Source organism: Coenobita brevimanus, chromosome 38 (assembly GCF_032717465.1).
Source record: "Coenobita brevimanus isolate Jiangsu-jjx chromosome 38, ASM3271746v2, whole genome shotgun sequence".
NCBI lineage: Eukaryota > Metazoa > Arthropoda > Malacostraca > Decapoda > Coenobitidae > Coenobita > Coenobita brevimanus.
The window spans coordinates 23,433,064-23,448,992 of NC_136991.1; the positions used below are offsets into that span (position 1 = coordinate 23,433,064).

At 43.9% G+C, this 15,929-nt stretch overlaps 1 protein-coding gene across 1 annotated transcript in view; it reads right to left on the reverse strand.

Annotated features, from left to right (window-relative positions):
* The window catches only part of LOC145396553 (teneurin-m-like), a 1,418,848-nt gene that overhangs the window by 1,298,133 nt on the left and 104,786 nt on the right, over positions 1-15,929 (reverse strand). The window contains exon 2 of the mRNA XM_080269929.1: positions 13,838-13,931. Coding sequence (XP_080126055.1) covers positions 13,838-13,931 — 94 coding nt within the window. The remainder of the gene's footprint in view (positions 1-13,837; positions 13,932-15,929) is intronic.

The window sequence follows — 15,929 nt, forward strand, 5'->3', positions numbered from 1 at the left end:
GTGTGGATGTGGGAAAGGGAGTGGTGTGGGAGTGGGTGTGGATTTGGGTGTGGGAGTGGTGTGGGACTGGGAGAGCAAGACTGGGAGCTTTTGTGTAGTGGCAGTGGAAATGGGAAAGGGAGTGGCAGTATTATAAAAGTGGGAGAGGAAGTGAGGTTGACAGTGGGGGTAATGATGGGGAAGGCGAGTGTGAAGATGTGGGAGGGAGATGGGGTACACGAGTGGGGTTGGGAGTATGAGTGAGGTAGAGAAAAATAGAGGGGTTGATGCAGAGAAGGAAGCTGTAAGAAGACATGTGGAAAGGAGAGAAAGGGAGAAGCAAAAGAATGCGTGTGGGTGAACAGCACGTGTGTCGACCTTGTGAGCTGCGTCACGCCATGAAATCATCAAAAGGAAATAAGGAAATAGGGAGGGTGGGCAAAGGACCGGGTGGTGTATGCTGGGAAATTGGTTGGGGGTTGGGGTGGGCCAGGAAATGGGTTTTGTAGCATTAGGTGTTTGAGTGCAAAGTGACTTAAAAATTTTTTCTTAAAATGAGCGCAACGGGTAGGGAGGGGGGGAGCAAAAAAATATTAAGCGTGGGAGAACAAAGAGATCGGGAGGGCCACGCGAGTATCCCCTGTGAAAGTAAGTGTGGGAGGCTGAGTGGCTTGAGTGCAGTGAAGCTTATTTCAGACTCTTCTCCAAAAACATCTGGAACAATATACTGTAAACTCGCCTTCTTCTCCTTTACCTGGCTTGTTGCGACTCAGGTGAGAGAGAGAGAGAGAGAGAGAGAGAGAGAGAGAGAGAGAGAGAGAGAGAGAGAGAGAGGTGGTGGATCGAGAAAGAAATAGAAAATTGATGATGATGATGATAAGGGATAGGAGGAGCTGAAAGAGGAATGCAAAAGACAGAAAAAAAGAGAAAGGAAACAGAAGACAGATGGAATGGAAGAAAGATGGCAGCAGCAGAAAAAGAGGGAAAGACAAGAACCGGCGCCAAGGCACAGCAAACCCGTCCTCGGCAGTCATTTCAGTGCTGACGTATAAACATAACAGGATATCTAGTCAAAGATGTCACATATCAATTTTGAGTAAATCGGGTGAAAATTGAGGATTTTATGCCCATATGAAATTTTAGGCCTGAGCCACCTGACATTGGCCCCCCTACCGCAAACTGGGGGGTGACCCCCTGATGTAATGAGGCTTGTTATAGGATGCTGATTTCAAAGATGCACCTTTAGGTTTTGGTTTCATGATGATATGACGAAATTGAAAGGAATTATGGCGAGAAAAAAGGACTTTTTTTTATTTTTTTATTATTATTATTTTTTTTACATTTAGGGCCTACAGTCGGGGGCTTGGTCCAGTTTCGCTCAAAACTTATTCAGGTAGTCAGAGGGCCATAGCCCATCATCCCTGTAATTTTAGTCAAAATCGCACTAGTAGTTTTCGCGTAAAGTTGTTAACAGACAGACAGACAGACAGACAGACAAACCGAGAGATAACAATACCCGTCCCCGAGCCCCTCCGTGGGGGAAGGTAAAAAGGGAGAAAAAAAGGAGTAGACGGAAAAAGGAAGACAGGAGGTGAAAAAGAAGCGTAGGAAGACAGATAAATAGAAGAAGAAAAGCGAAACGAAGGACGAAAATACGGAAGAGAGGAGAAACAAGAAGAAAGCATAGGAAAAAATAAGGAAAGGGGAGCAGGAAAAGGGAGGGAGAGGATATGGAAGAGAGAAATGAAAGGAAAATATGTTGAAGAAAAAAGAAAGAGGAAGATAGGAAAGAGGAAGAGAGAAAATGAGAATAAAGATGAGGATGAGGATAAGGAGGAAGACCAGAAGAAGGAGAGACAGAAATGTGGTGTGAAGCTTTCGAGTTATTTTTGAGAGATAAGAGAAGGAAGGAGGAAAAGAGAAGAAAGAAGGCAAGGAGGGAAAGGAGAGAGGAAAGAGGAAGAACTAATAGGGAGGAAATTGAGAGAAGTAGGAGTAAGATGGCTGAAGAGGAAGATGGAAGAGAATGAACGAAAGAAGAGGAGAAGAAGGAGAAGGGAGGAGAGAAGGCAAAGCAATTACTTTTTCAGGTGACTGCTTGAGATGGGAGGAAGGAAGAACAAGGAAGAGGAAGAGTTGAGAATGGAGATGAAGGACGAGGGAAGAATGACTTTATATATATATATATATATATATATATATATATATATATATATATATATATATATATATATACTGTAAATGTGTGTGTGTGTGTGTGTGTGTGTGTATAGATAGATAGATAGATAGATAGATAGATAGATAGATAGATAGAGAGAGAGAGAGAGAGAGAGAGAGGGAGGGAGGGAGGGAGGGAGGAGAAAAGACGGAATAGGAAAGATGTAATGTGAAGCTCCCCACTAAGACATACGAGAGAAAAGCGGAAGAAAGACACAGAGAAGAAAGAAGGACGAAAGATTGTAAGAAAGATGAAGAGACAAGGAATAAAGAGAGAAGGAAATATGAAAGAGGAAACAAGGAATGAAGGAGAGAGAAGGAGCAAGAGCAGAAGCTCTCCAGGTAAGAACAGAAAACATAGGATGAAAGTGAAGAGCAAAGGGTGAAAGATGGAAGAGAGAAGCATAAAAGGGAAAATTAAAAAAGGAAAAGAGTGAAAAAAGAGACAAAGTAGGACAAGACGAATATTGAGGAGGGAGAAGAATAAAGAAGGAAGGACCAAAGGAAGGAAAGAAGGAAGGAAGGAAGGAAGAAGTAAGTAAGGAAGGAAGGAAGATGTAAGGAAGGAAGGAAGAGAGGGTAGGAGGAGGAGAAGGAAAATACATCAATGTACTGTGGAGAAAGGAGGAGGATGAAAAAGAAGTAAGAGAAGAATAAAGAAGAGAGAGAGAGAGAGAGAGAGAGAGAGAGAGAGAGAGAGAGAGAGAGAGAGAGAGAGAGAGAGAGGAGGAAGAGAGAGCAATGTAGTGTGAAGCTTCCCAGTTGACTGCTAGAGACACAAATCTCCACCCCTCCCCTCTTGACCCTTACTCCTACTCTTACTCCGACCCACTCTTACTCAGTCTTAGCCGTACTGGTTCCTACTCTTACTCACTCTTACTCCTGTTAACCGATTTTCAACCCTTTCCCTCACCGACTCTTATCCACTCTTACAGACTTCTTTTTCACTCTTCCCGTCACTGATCCTCGTTCTTGCTGGCTCTTAAGCCTACTGACTCTTAATGAAGCTGTTACTTAATCTTCATTGTTTCCCTTACTGACCCCTCACTCTTACTGGCTCTTATTCTTAATTTTACTAATTCAGTCTTACTCTTACTGTATTCACTTAAGCTTTCATCCTTTCTCTTACTGCCTCCTACCCCCGCTGACAATTACTTCTGCACACAATCTCCACCCTCCCTATTCCTGATCTTTTACCCTTACTCCCTCTTACCTTGACTCTTACTCATTTAAGCCTGTTCTGATCCAGTCTTTCTATACAAACTGACTTAACGTAACTCTTACTCTTGCCGCCTCTCACTGATACTGGTTTAATCTTACTTTTAATCTAGGGAGACTGGCTCACAAAACTTATTTCATCCTATACTGTTACTTACGCTTACTGGCTCATACTAAGACTCTTACACCTACTAATATTCTCATCGACTGTTATCTTACTCCTAATTCTATAAACACTTAAGTTTATGGAACATTAATGTTGTTCCCTAGTACTCTAATCGTTTATTACTTTTACTGATTAATTTTCTCTTACTGACCTCTGCTTACCCTTTCCGACTCTTAATTAATCAAATTTCCTCCCTCTTGCTCCTCCGGATTGAACAATGTTCCTTCGCACTATATTCCTTTTGGAATTCATTAAATCAGTCTTACCGACTCTTACTTTCAACCTTGCCCTGATCAAAACTACACTAGTAATCGATTCTAACTAAAGCATAACGATTTTGCCATTCGAGTGAGCCAGCTAAACAAGAGAACAAGAACACTGTCAGACGTGTTGTAAGTGTGCACGCCTATAACGCACACACCACGAGAAGCGTGTTATTTCAGACTATTAAAGCTACATCAAATCTTTGCATATCATTGGGAAGCTTATGGGAAAGTAATACGCATTATGAGTTTTCTAAAAAATAGCTACCATTTTGCTAAAAAAAAAAAATAAAGTGACAAATTTGTGTACCGTAGCAGTGTTAACTCTCACATTCTTAAACCTACGTGGAAAGCTTATGGAAGAGAAGCAGGTGTTACCTAGGCTGCTCTTCTCAAAATTAGCCAGAATATTGCTAAAAAAAAAAAAAAAAAAAAAAAAATCCGCCTCACTGAACACTAAAATTGTGGTACTACAGCGGACTACGCACAGCTTTGGAAAACTACTGTACTATAGCAACATCAGTAAGTTTGCCTGCTCGATCACGTTCCACACTTTCAAGTGTGAAGGCCTTTAACTTTATTCCAATGAGACTGAGTTATAACAGCCTGAGAATGTTTACAGTGTCAGCATAGCCCGTCATTGTAGATGCAACCAATGTCAGGCCATTTCGCTTAGCTGAGAGTCAGCATAGGAGCCTGAGAGTGTTAGTACCCTCACCATTATACCTTAAATGGTCGAGACAGCTCTTACTTTAAGGCTTACTGTCTCTTACGGCGACTCTTGTACTTGGATTCTCATTCTTAAAACTCCCACTCATTTACTAACGCTCAGTTGCAGTTTGTTGTGCTCTTATTCTTACCATCAGCCTTGCTAACTCTTAATTTAATCTACTTTACTACCTCCATTCTCACTTTCGCTCACTGTCTCTCGCTCTCTCATTCCCTCCATGTCATTCATTTCACTAACTCACAGACTCTCTCTCTCTCTCTCTCTCTCTCTCTCTCTCTCTCTCTCTCTCTCTCTCTCATTATCGTTCCTTCACTCAGTCATAATTTCGCTTTCACTCTCACACACTCTCAGGAAACTATCTCCCTCCCTCACTCACTTTCACTATCTCTCACTAACTTTTGTTAGCAAGGTGTCGTAAGTTTACCTTCCTCTCTCTCTCTCTCTCTCTCTCTCTCTCTCTCTCTCTCTCTCTACCTCCCTTTACTTTCACTCTTACTCTAGCTGACTCTAACAGTTTTTCATTTCACTCTTATCAGTTTTTTCGTTGTTGTTTTCACCGACTCTTACTCACTTAGACAGACTCTTACCATCATCACTGGTTCTAATTTTACACAAACTCTTTTCAGTCCTATATACTCTTGTTCTACGGGCTTCTCTTGCTGTTCCCATACAATGTTCTATTTTCACTCTTACGGACTTGTTATTGTCACTCTTCCTCTTATTCCTGTACTCTTAATCCCCCTTGCTCACCCTAAGTCTCAGAGTACCTGGCTCTTATTCTCCCTCTACTCTTGCTGTCACTCTTACTGCCTCTTACTTTCAAGCACACTGGCTCTTAATCTTACTCGGTGCTGGGTGTTATACCTTTGACCTTACTCACACTGACTCTTAGCTTCTTCTGCCTGATGTTCCAACTCTTACTGACCTTTACTCTTGCTCTTACTCTCCCATTTTCACTAAATCATTCGCAGACTTGAAGTACTCTCTCTCTCTCTCTCTCTCTCTCTCTTCGTACTATCCTACATCCAACAGTGCACTCTTCCTTGCTTTCTCTTTCTTCTGTCTTTTTACCTTTCCCTGTTCTCTATCTGTTTTCTTTTTCATCCATTACTACATAATTTCTTTCCATTTTCTCTCTCCAGTTTGCCCTTTACCCCTAACTATCTTATTTTTTATTTTATTTATTTTTTTGTTTTGTTTTCTCATTCAGATAATTATTCTTGCTTTCCATCCTGCCTATCATAATTATTTCCCTTCACACCACCACGACACAATCTAAATAAAGACTGTTATTGGTTGGCTTTCATGACGTCACGGAAATGCGTGGCTGTGATTGGTCGTGCTTAACGACTTGAAAAACAACACTTCTGATTGGCTGCTGCGGATCATGACGTCATCAAAGCCAAAATTCCTGTTTGATTCAAATACACTTCCTCCAAAACAGATGTGTGTACAGTTTCTCTCTCTCTCTCTCTATCTCTCTCTTTCTGGGAAAGGGAGAAAAAGATAGACAGATGGATAAATAAATAGACTGATAGATGAAGAGAGAGAGAGAGAGAGAGAGAGAGAGAGAGAGAGAGAGAGAGAGAGAACAAGGCGTATGTGGAAGCTCAGGACAAGTTATGGAGAGTTCGTGGGTACTGGAGGAGAAAGTGAGGGAGGGAGAGGAAGAGGAGGGAAGGAGGGAAAAAGCAAGGGAAGAAGAAAGACAGAAGAAGAGGAGAAAGGAAAGAAGGAAGGAATAAGAAGCAACGAATACTGAGGGAGAAAATGGATGAAGAGGGATGGAAGGAAAAAGCTTGGAATGAGGAAAGAGAAGCAAGGAAGAAAGGAAGGAAAGAAGGAAGAAAGAAAGGAATGAAGGAGGGAAGGAAAGACAAGGATGGATGAGATGGAAGAGAGAGGAGTGAGGAAGAGAAGGGCGAAAGAAACAACAAAAGAAGGAAAGAAAGCACCCAAGTTGGCAGGAAGGAACAGAGAAGAGGAAAGGAAAAAGAAAGGATGGAAAGGAGGAGAGAGATGGAAAACAGAGAGAAATAAAGAGCAACATAGGAGAGGAGACAAGAAGGAAGGATGAAAGCGAGAAAAGAGAGAATGATGACATAACAGGAAGGAGCAATAAAACATGAAAAGAAAGGCTGGAAGGGAAATATAAGGAATGATGAGGAAAAAAGAAAGAAGGAAGAGAAGACAAGATGAAGAAAGAAAGAGATGAATGGAAAGGAAAGAGGAATGGTGGAGAAAATGCAAAGGAATGGATGGAATAGAAGGAGGAGCAAGGAAGGATGAAGATGGGGAGGGATAATACTGGATAAAGAAAAAAAGAGGGAGAGAGGAAAAGAAAAGGGGGGAAAGATGGGAGAGAGAATGAGAAGAGAACGAATGAAAATATGAGGAAGGAAGAAAACAATGAGAAAGCAGAGAAGAAAGGAAGATGGGTGGAAGGAAAAGAGTAGGAAAGAAGGGAGAAGGACGAATGAGAGGAGGAAGGATGTAAAAAGCAGGGAAATTGGGAAGAACACGAGACAAGGAAGAAGGAATGATATGATGGGAGAAAGAAGAGAAGGATGAACAGCAAAGACGGCTGGGACAGAAAGAAGAAAGACTGAATGGAAGAAAACAAAGGATGGATGGAATAAGACTTGGAAGGTTGGAAAAGAAGAAAAAATAATTTTGAGAAAAATGAAAGAAAGGGGAATACACAAAAGGACTTCCGAGCGGAGGAGGAATGAAATAATGAATGAAGGAATGAATGAATGAATGAAGGAAGGAAGGAAGAAAGGAAATGAAGTAACCAGGAAGGAAGAAAGGAAAATTGAATACAGAGTTAATGGGTGAATAATGAAAGAGAAAAGGAGTGAAGGACTTAGACAAGGAATGGAAGGAAGGAAGTGGAGGAAAAAGACGGAGGGAGTTATTTTTTTTTATAAAGCTGAATCGAAGATAGATTGATAGGTAAAAAAAACAGATAGATAGACGGATAGGTAGACAGATAAATAAATAGACGGATAAATAGATTGATAGATACATAGACATAGATAGATAGACAGATGGATAGAGAGAGAGAGAGAGAGAGAGAGAGAGAGAGTAATAACCATAATAGACCTCGTTAGAAAAAAGGGAGAAGGGAGGAGGAAGGGAGAAAATAAAAAGAGGGAGAGAGAGGATAAAGGGGGATTAGCGGTAAGAGGGAGAGGCAATGATACTAATTCAAGGGAGAGATTAGGGAGATGTGCTAAGTAGGGAGGGAGGGAGGGGAGGGGAGGGGACTGGAGGGGAGGGCATGGGAGTGGAGGGGAGGGGAGGGAAGGGAAAGGAAGGGAAGGGAGGCGAGGGGAGGGAAGAGGAGAAGAGATGAAGGAGAGAGTGAGGGGGAAAGGAAGAGAAGGGAGAGGAGAAGAGATGAAGGAGAGAGGGAGGGGGGGGGGAAGGGACGGGAGAGAAAATATGACGGCGAGAGGGAGAGGGAGAGGAAGGGAAGTGAGAGGAGACATAAGGTAAAATGAAATGAGATGAGAGGAGGGGGAGGGGAGAAGATGGAGGAATGGGAGGGGAAGTGAGGGGAGAAACTTGAGGAGAGAAGGGATGTGATGAGGCGATAGAGTACGGAGGGAAGAGAGGAAGAAGGGGAGGGGAGGGAAGAGAAGTTGGGAGAAGAGAAGAAAAATAGATGAGAAGAGAAGCGGAAATGTGAGGAGAGTTGAGAGGAGCTGAGAAGAGAAGAGAGGAGAACATGGGAGGAAAGGGGAAAAGAAAAAAATGAAAATAAAGAGGAAGGAAAAGAGTACGAGAAGGAAAGACAAAGAGGGAGGGAAGGGAAGGAAAGTGTTAGGAAGGGAGAGACGGAAAGTGAGAGAGGGAGAAAGAACGAGAAAGATTAGGAAAAGAAGAGGGAAAGGGAGGAGAGAGGAAGGGAGAATGAAGAATACAGGGGCGACGAAAGAGAGATAGGAAAGTGAGGGAGAGAGCAAAGGGAAAGAAGGGAAAATGAGTTACAGAGAAAGGGAGGAGAGGGTGGGAAGAAAAGAGAACAAGGGAGAACAAGGAAAGATATGGAAAGAAAGAGAGGGAAAAAAGGAGAGTGAAAGAGGGAAGACAAGAGGGGGGATGGGATAAGAAAGATGAGAGGAGGAGGGAAGGAGGAGGAGGAGGAGGAGGAGGAGGATGGGAGGAGTGGAAGGGAGAGGGAAGGAGGAAGGGTGAGGGAAAAAGGGAGGGATGGGAGAGGGAGAAGTGAAGAGGAAAGGAGATGGAGGAATTAATGAAAAAGAGGGAGAGAAGGGAATAGAGGACAAAGGTAATAGGAAGGAATGGAGGAAAAAAGAAAGCAGGAAGGATGAAGGCTGGCAGGAAGAAAGCAAGGTTAGGAGAAAAGGTAGAGGAAAGGAAGAAGCAAGGGAAGTAAGGAAAGAGAATAAGGGATGAAAGGAAGGAAGGAAGGAGGGAAGGAAGAAAGAAAGGATGGGAGGGAGGGAGGGATGGAGAGAAGAAGGAAGAAAATAAGGAAGGAAGGGAGGAAGGAGACATAAGGAAGGATTAGCAAGTGGGGGATGTGTAAATAACAGACGGAGGAAATTGAGAGAGAGAGAGAGAGAGAGAGAGAGAGAGAGAGAGAGAGAGAGAGAGAGAGAGAGAGAGAGAGAGAGAGAGAGAGAGAGAGAGAGAGAGAGAGAGAGAGAGGGGGGGGGTAAGAGAGATATCAAGGGCTGATGAAAAAGAGAAGGGTGGTGAGGAAGTAAGGAAGGAAGAAGAAAGAGATGAATGGTGAATGTAGGGATGGAAGAAGAGACAAAGAAGAGAGGGAAAGGAGAGAGAGAAGAAAAATAAAAGGCTTGTAAGGGAAATGTGGGAGGAATGACATGAGGTAGGGAGGAAGAAGAAGGAAGGGAGGAACAAGTAGAATGTACAGAGAAGGGAGAATGATGGTTGCAATGAGGAGGAAGAGAAGGAGGAAGAAACGAAGGGAGTAAATAAAGACGAAAAAAAAATGAGAAGGGGGGGAAAGAATGGAGAGAGAAAATGGAGGAAAAAGGAAGGAAGGAGGGTAGGGAGAGGAAGATTAGAAGAGAAATGTACGGAAGAAGGAAGTGAGGGAGGAGGGAAGAAGAAAGGAAGGAAAGGGGAAATAAGAAGGAAAGGTAAGAAAGGAGATTGGGGAAAGAGGGAAGAGAAAAAATGGAGGAAAGAAGAGGGGAAGGAAGGAAGAGGAACAGAAGGAAATGAGAGGAAACACTAGGAGGAAAGGGAGGAAACAATAATGGGAAAAACTGATGAAAGAGATAAGAAAGGAAGGAAGAGGAAGGTAGGTAGAGGAAGGTAAGGGAGGAAGTGAAGGAAAAGTAGGTGAGGAGAAAGAGGGAGTGAGAGAGTAATAAAAATGTATGTAGGAAGTGATGGAGGAAGGAAGAGGAAGGAGAGGGACAAGTGAGAGGAATGTTGAGTGGAGGGAGGAAAGTAGGAGCTTTATTGAAGGAAAGGACGATATTCAGGGCACGGAGGAAGGAGGAGAGGGAGGTAAGTGAAGGAGCGAGGGAGAGAGGAAGGAAAGAGAAAAAGAAGGAGGAGGAGGAATGGGGGAAAGGAAGGAAGAGAATGAAAAAGTCTGTATGGGAGCATATGATGAAGGAAAAGAGATGGTTAAGTGAAGGAGGGAAGAAAGGAAGGAGAAAATGAAGACGGGAAAGGAGGGAGGAAGGAAGAAAAGGAGAAAACAAGGGCGAGATGGAAGGAAAAGAAAGAATAATAGAAAAAAGAAAGAAGGAGAGAGGGAAAGAAGGAAGGAAAGAAGGAAAGAAGGGAAGGATGGAGGGGGGAAAGAAAGAGGGAGGGAAAACATAGGAAAAAAGATTGTACTCATGTCACAGAAGGGGAAGGAAAGGGAGAAAAGGGAAGGAGGGAAGCAAAGGAGGGCGAGAAGAAAAAGAGGAAGGGAGAGCACGAAAGAGGGAGGGAAAGAGGAGAGTAGGAAGAGGTAGAGAGCCAAAGGAAGGAAAGAGGAAGGCTGTGACGTGAAGAAAGAAAAGGAAGAAGGAACGAAGAAAGAAAAAGGAGGAGAAGGAAGAACGAAGGAAGCTGAAGGAATGGAGGACAAAGAAGGGGAGAAAAGACGAAAAAATGACTGGAGGAAAGAGAGAAACAGGAAGTAGGAATGAAGGAAGGAAGAGAGAGAAGTAAGTGGAAAGGGGAACTTAGGAGAGAAGGGCAAAGCAAGGAAGGTATGAAGAACAGCAAAGGAAAAGAAAAGAAAAGCAATTGGGAGAAGTAAAAAAAGAAAGATGATGAGGGAAAGGACGGAGATGGAATGAAAGAAGAAGAAGTAACAGAAGAAGGGGAAAGCAGGAGATGGAATGAATGAAGGAGAAACAGGGAAAATAGAGGGAAGGACAGGAGAGAGAAGAAGAAAGCACAGATGAAGAGTGTGAGAAGGAAGGAGGATGAACAAAGGAAGGAGAGGGAAGGATTAAACAAGAGGGAAATGCAAGGAAGAGAAAATAAAAAGGAACAGAAAAAAGATGTTCAGTAGTAGAAGGAATATAAGTATGGAGGAAAGAGATGATGGAAAAGACACAACAAGAACGTAAGGAAAAAAGGAACGCAGAAAAGAAAGACGCACAGAAAAGCCTTCTGCTGAGAGAGAGAGAGAGAGAGAGAGAGAGAGAGAGAGAGAGAGAGAGAGAGAGAGAGAGAGAGAGAGAGAGAGAGAGAGAGAGAGAGAGAGAGAGAGAGAGAGAGAGAGAGAGAGAGTCACAAATGTCTTTCTACACCCATCTGTTTTTTACTTCTGTTCTTTTTCACTTTCATGTTTTCGTTTGTTTATTTCCCGTTCCTTTTATTTGTCCAGGCTTTACTTTCCTCTGTTCTCAAGCCTCCTTCTTCATCTTCTTACTTTTGTTCCTTCATGTATCTTCCATCCTCCATTCTTATCTCTTTCTATCTCCTTTGGTGGTCAGGAAAACTTCAGTATTTTTTTCCAGGTAATGGCACATGATTATATTCCAGCGAGAGAGTCAAAGGCGCCTACACGTGTTAATACTGTCACTAATATCCCATTATCAGTTTTACCCTTTGGAGATGGGCTCCTTCGTGCCGGCTAAAGCTATTACCACTACTATAATGCTACCTCTCTTACCCTTCTGTTTTTTGTTTTGTTTTCGTCTCCTTCCTTTTCCTCTCTTCCTTTGTCTTATTTCCCTTTTTGCCGTATTCCTGTCCCTCATCCCGTCTCTCCTCCCCCCCCTTTCCTTTTCACTGTCTTCCCTTCCTCCTCGTCTCCATCTCTCCCTTTCCTGTTCCTCTTCATCTCCCTCTCCCCCTTTCCCCCTCCTCTCCTTGTCACTCCTTCCCATTTCCCTCCTTTCATTTCCTCTTCCTATCCGTCTCACTCCTCCTCTCCCTTTTCACTTTCTCTCCCTCTTTTCCTTTCCTTCTCCTTTCAGTATCATTCTCCTACTATTTTCCGTTTTCTGTCGTTTTTCATATATTTCCTCGTTTTCCTTTTCCTCCTCACCTCTCAACCCTATTCTTCCTTCAATCTTCTTTCGTTTATGGCTTGCTTTCTTTCACTCCTCTTCATTTCCTTAACCCTATCAGTACAATGGCACCTTTTAAACTTATCTCCCCATTACCTCCTTTCTCTCTTTCTCCTCTTTTCTCCTATCCTTCATTCCCTTCCTTTTCTCCTTCAAGCCTCTCCATTTCTCACTTCCCACTCCTCTTCTGCTACACCGCTCGTTTTATATTCTCCTTTCCCCTTTCTTCCTGCCCTCCCTTTCTTTCCCTCCCTCTTTTACTTCTCCCTCTCCTGCTCTCCCTCTCCTTTTCCTCCCTCTCCCTCCTCCTTTCTCCCCTTCTCTTTCCCTGTCCTTCTCCCTTCCCTCTCCCTGATGGCCCACCGGCAATCATGGGGGAAGGGTCTTGTTCTTGATCCCACCCATGATAATCACAATATATCCACTGACTCCTCATTACTCTCTCTCTCTCTCTCTCTCTCTTCCTCTACCATCTTTAGCTCTTCCAGTCACTCTTCCACCCTGTACTCCTCTCGCTCTTTCGAGTCGTTTTCTCTGTTTTCTCTTATCATCTCTATCTTAATCCCCGTCCCTTTGATATCCTTTCGCCTTTAGTTAATATGTTTTCTGCTTTCCCTCATTCTTGTCTCCTTCCTTCCTTCTTCATTCCCTCTCTGTTTCCATTTTTCTCTTTACTTCCTTTCTTCCCTCACTGGTTTCCTCTTCTTTTCCTTCCCTGTGTCCTTCCATTCTTCCTTCCTTCCTTTTACCCAATAAGCCTGTCTTCCATTTTCTCTGTCTCCCTTCTTTACCTTCTCTGGCATCCTCCTCCTCACCTCCCCTCTCTCCCAAAAATCTTTTATTAGTTATATATCTCTCTCCTTCTGCTGTTTTCTTTTTCCCTCCTTCCTTCCCTTCCTCCTGCCGTCCTTGCTTACCTCCTTTCATTCGTTCTTTCTTTTTTCTTCCTTGCCTCCTTCCTCTTTTTTTCCTCCCCTGTTTCCCTCCTTACTTTCTTCTTTCTTTCCTTACTTCGTCGTCCACAAACAGGGCAACGAAGGCATAAAAGAGAGAGCACCGTGAACAGATTTCGAAATACTGTAATACAGGTTGTACATTTATGAACTCATTCGAGACTCCAAAATCCTGGTATTCAGTTAAGAATCAACCAAGCTTTGATCAGAGATGTATTAACCCCTGGAATTACAACACAATGTCTTTCCTTAGCTGATTAAAAACTTCTACAAAGAGAACAGTAGGGAAAAAAACCGTCACAGTGAAGGGTAAGAATTGAATGTCTGTTTCGCATAGTAGGAGGGAAAAGGGTTGGAATGATGATGGTGATAATGAAGGTGGTGGTGGAGGTGGTGATGATGATGGTAATGATGAAGGTCATGAGGAAGATGGTGGTAATGACGATGTTGAAGATAGAGATAAAGTTTAAGATAATGATGAAGATGATGAAGACGATAAATATGATGAAGATAAGGAAGATGATGTGAATGATAATATGGGCGCTGAGAATACAGACGAGGAGGATAACGATGCTGCAGTTAAAGATGAATATATAGAATATGCTGATGAAGTTGGTAGGAAAACAAGATACTGATGGTATTAATGCAGATAAAAATGAAGACAAAAAAGATAAAGATGGAGCAAATGCTGTTAATGATGAAAACGGCTTTACAAAGATGCTGCTGATGAGAAGAAAGAGGCTGACGATGGTGCAGGTGATGGTGGATGGCGTGCCACTCACCTGTCCTGCGTCTCCAGCGGTGTGGGTGGCTGGTGGTAGAGGGGCTCATGGGCCGGCACGTGGCGATACTCCTCCGGCACCTTCTTCACGTCGTCTGTGGGAGAAGAACCAAGGGAGTCAGTGGCGGAGGCGGGGATGCGTGTGAGAGAAGGGGTTTGGTGGGGGAATGAGGGGAGCTAAGGTAAAAGAAGGGGATTTGGTGGGGGAGTAGGAGCACGAGTGAGAGAAAGGTTTGGAGGGAGGAATAAAGGGAGCTGGGGGTACTTGTAAGAGAGGGGGGTTTAGTGGAGGAGTAGGAGGAAAGAAAGAGATCAAGGATTAGGGGGTACATGTGTGAGAAAGGGGGCTTGGTGGGTAGCAGGGGGATAGAAGCATGAAATAGAAAAAAAAAAACATGTGAGAGAGAGGGGGAGTGAGTGAGGAGGGGGGTGGGTAGGCGTGAGGGGATTGGGATTAGGGAGTAGGGAGTGCTTGTGAGGAATTTAGGAAATGAGTGGAGAGAGAGTAGGGAAGAGAGTAGGAGGAAAAAATGAAGTTGAGTGGAGAAAGGGAAGGGAGATGAGTGAGAGGTGGGAGAGGGGAGAAACAAGGAATGGGGTAGAAAGGCAACGAGTGGTGAAGGGAGTGAGTGAGTGGAGAGATAGGGATGGGGGAGAGAGAGGGAGGGAGCTGTGAGAGTGGGGGGTGAGTGAGCTGGGACTGTGCGGAGTAGGGGAAAGGGTAAGCTGGGAGTTGGGGATACGTGAGAGAGGGGTGGGTTTAGGAGGGTGGGCAAGAGGGAGGAACAGTGGCATTGAGAGGGGGTGTATGAGTGAAAGAGGGAGGGTGACTGGGGGGAGAGAAAGCAAGAGGGTGGAAGGAGAGAAGGGAAGTGACAAGGAGCAAAGAACATGACAGCTGGGGAGAGACAAAAGAGAGAGGGAGAGAGATACAAGAGGGGGATGAGAGAAGAAGGGGCAAGAGAGAGAAGGATGCAAGATAAGAATGGAAGAGACAGAGACGCGAGAGAGAAGGAAGGGAAGATTGGAGAAAGATACCAGTAATAGAATGACTGGTATGAGATAGAGAGGGAGAAAGGGAAGAATTTCGTGGGAAAGAAGCAGAAAGAGGGAAAGAAGGGCTGAGAAAGGAAGAGAATAGGGAAGGATGGATCAATAGAAGAAGGGAATCAGAGGGGAAAAAGGGGAAAATATATGGAGTTTGACCTATTCTTGGAGGATTCTTGTACTTAATGTTGGCATAATGTTGCTGATCCATTCAACCTTTCCTATAAAATTTCCAGTCTATGGTGCATGGTGGTCCGTTTCACTATTTTCTGGAGGAAGTAGGACAAACGGGGAAAGCGAGGAGGGAAGGCGAAGAGCAAAGACAGGACCCAGAGAGGGAAATGGGGAAGGGGTATGAGACGCCTTTACATTTTTTAAGCATGTTCATGTCGTCTGTCTGTGTGTGAGAGAGAGAGAGAGAGAGAGAGAGAGAGAGAGAGAGAGAGAGAGAGAGAGAGAGAGAGAGAGAGAGAGAGAGAGAGAGAGAAAGTGGGGAGAGGGAGGAGGACGGGGGGAGAGGACGGCTAAGGGGAGGGAGAAAAAGGAAAAGAAAAGGAAAGAGTAGAGAAAAGGGGTCAATATATTTCTTAGGGAGCTGCTTTACGTCGTCTGAGAGAGAGAGAGAGAGAGAGAGAGAGAGAGAGAGAGAGAGAGAGAGAGAGAGAGAGAGAGAGAGAGAGAACACAACAGGGCGAAGGAAATGAAAAGAGAGAAGAGGAGGGAGGGAGAGATTACAAGAGAGGAAAGATGACAGCGGGTGGGAGGGAAGGAGGGAGGGAGGGAGATAATGGGGGGAAGGGAGAGGGGAGGGAGCGTGGGGAGGGGAAGGAACATGTCAAGCGCACAAAGGGAGGAAAATAAGAAATAAAAAATGCTTTCAGAAACAGCGACAATCAGGAGAGATGAAAGGAGGGAGAGGAGGGAGAGAAGGAGGATTAGGAAAAAATGAATGAAGGAGAGAGAGAGAGAGAGAGAGAGAGAGAGAGAGAGAGAGAGAGAGAGAGAGAGAGAGAGAGAGAGAGAGAGAGAGAGAGAGAGAGAGAGAG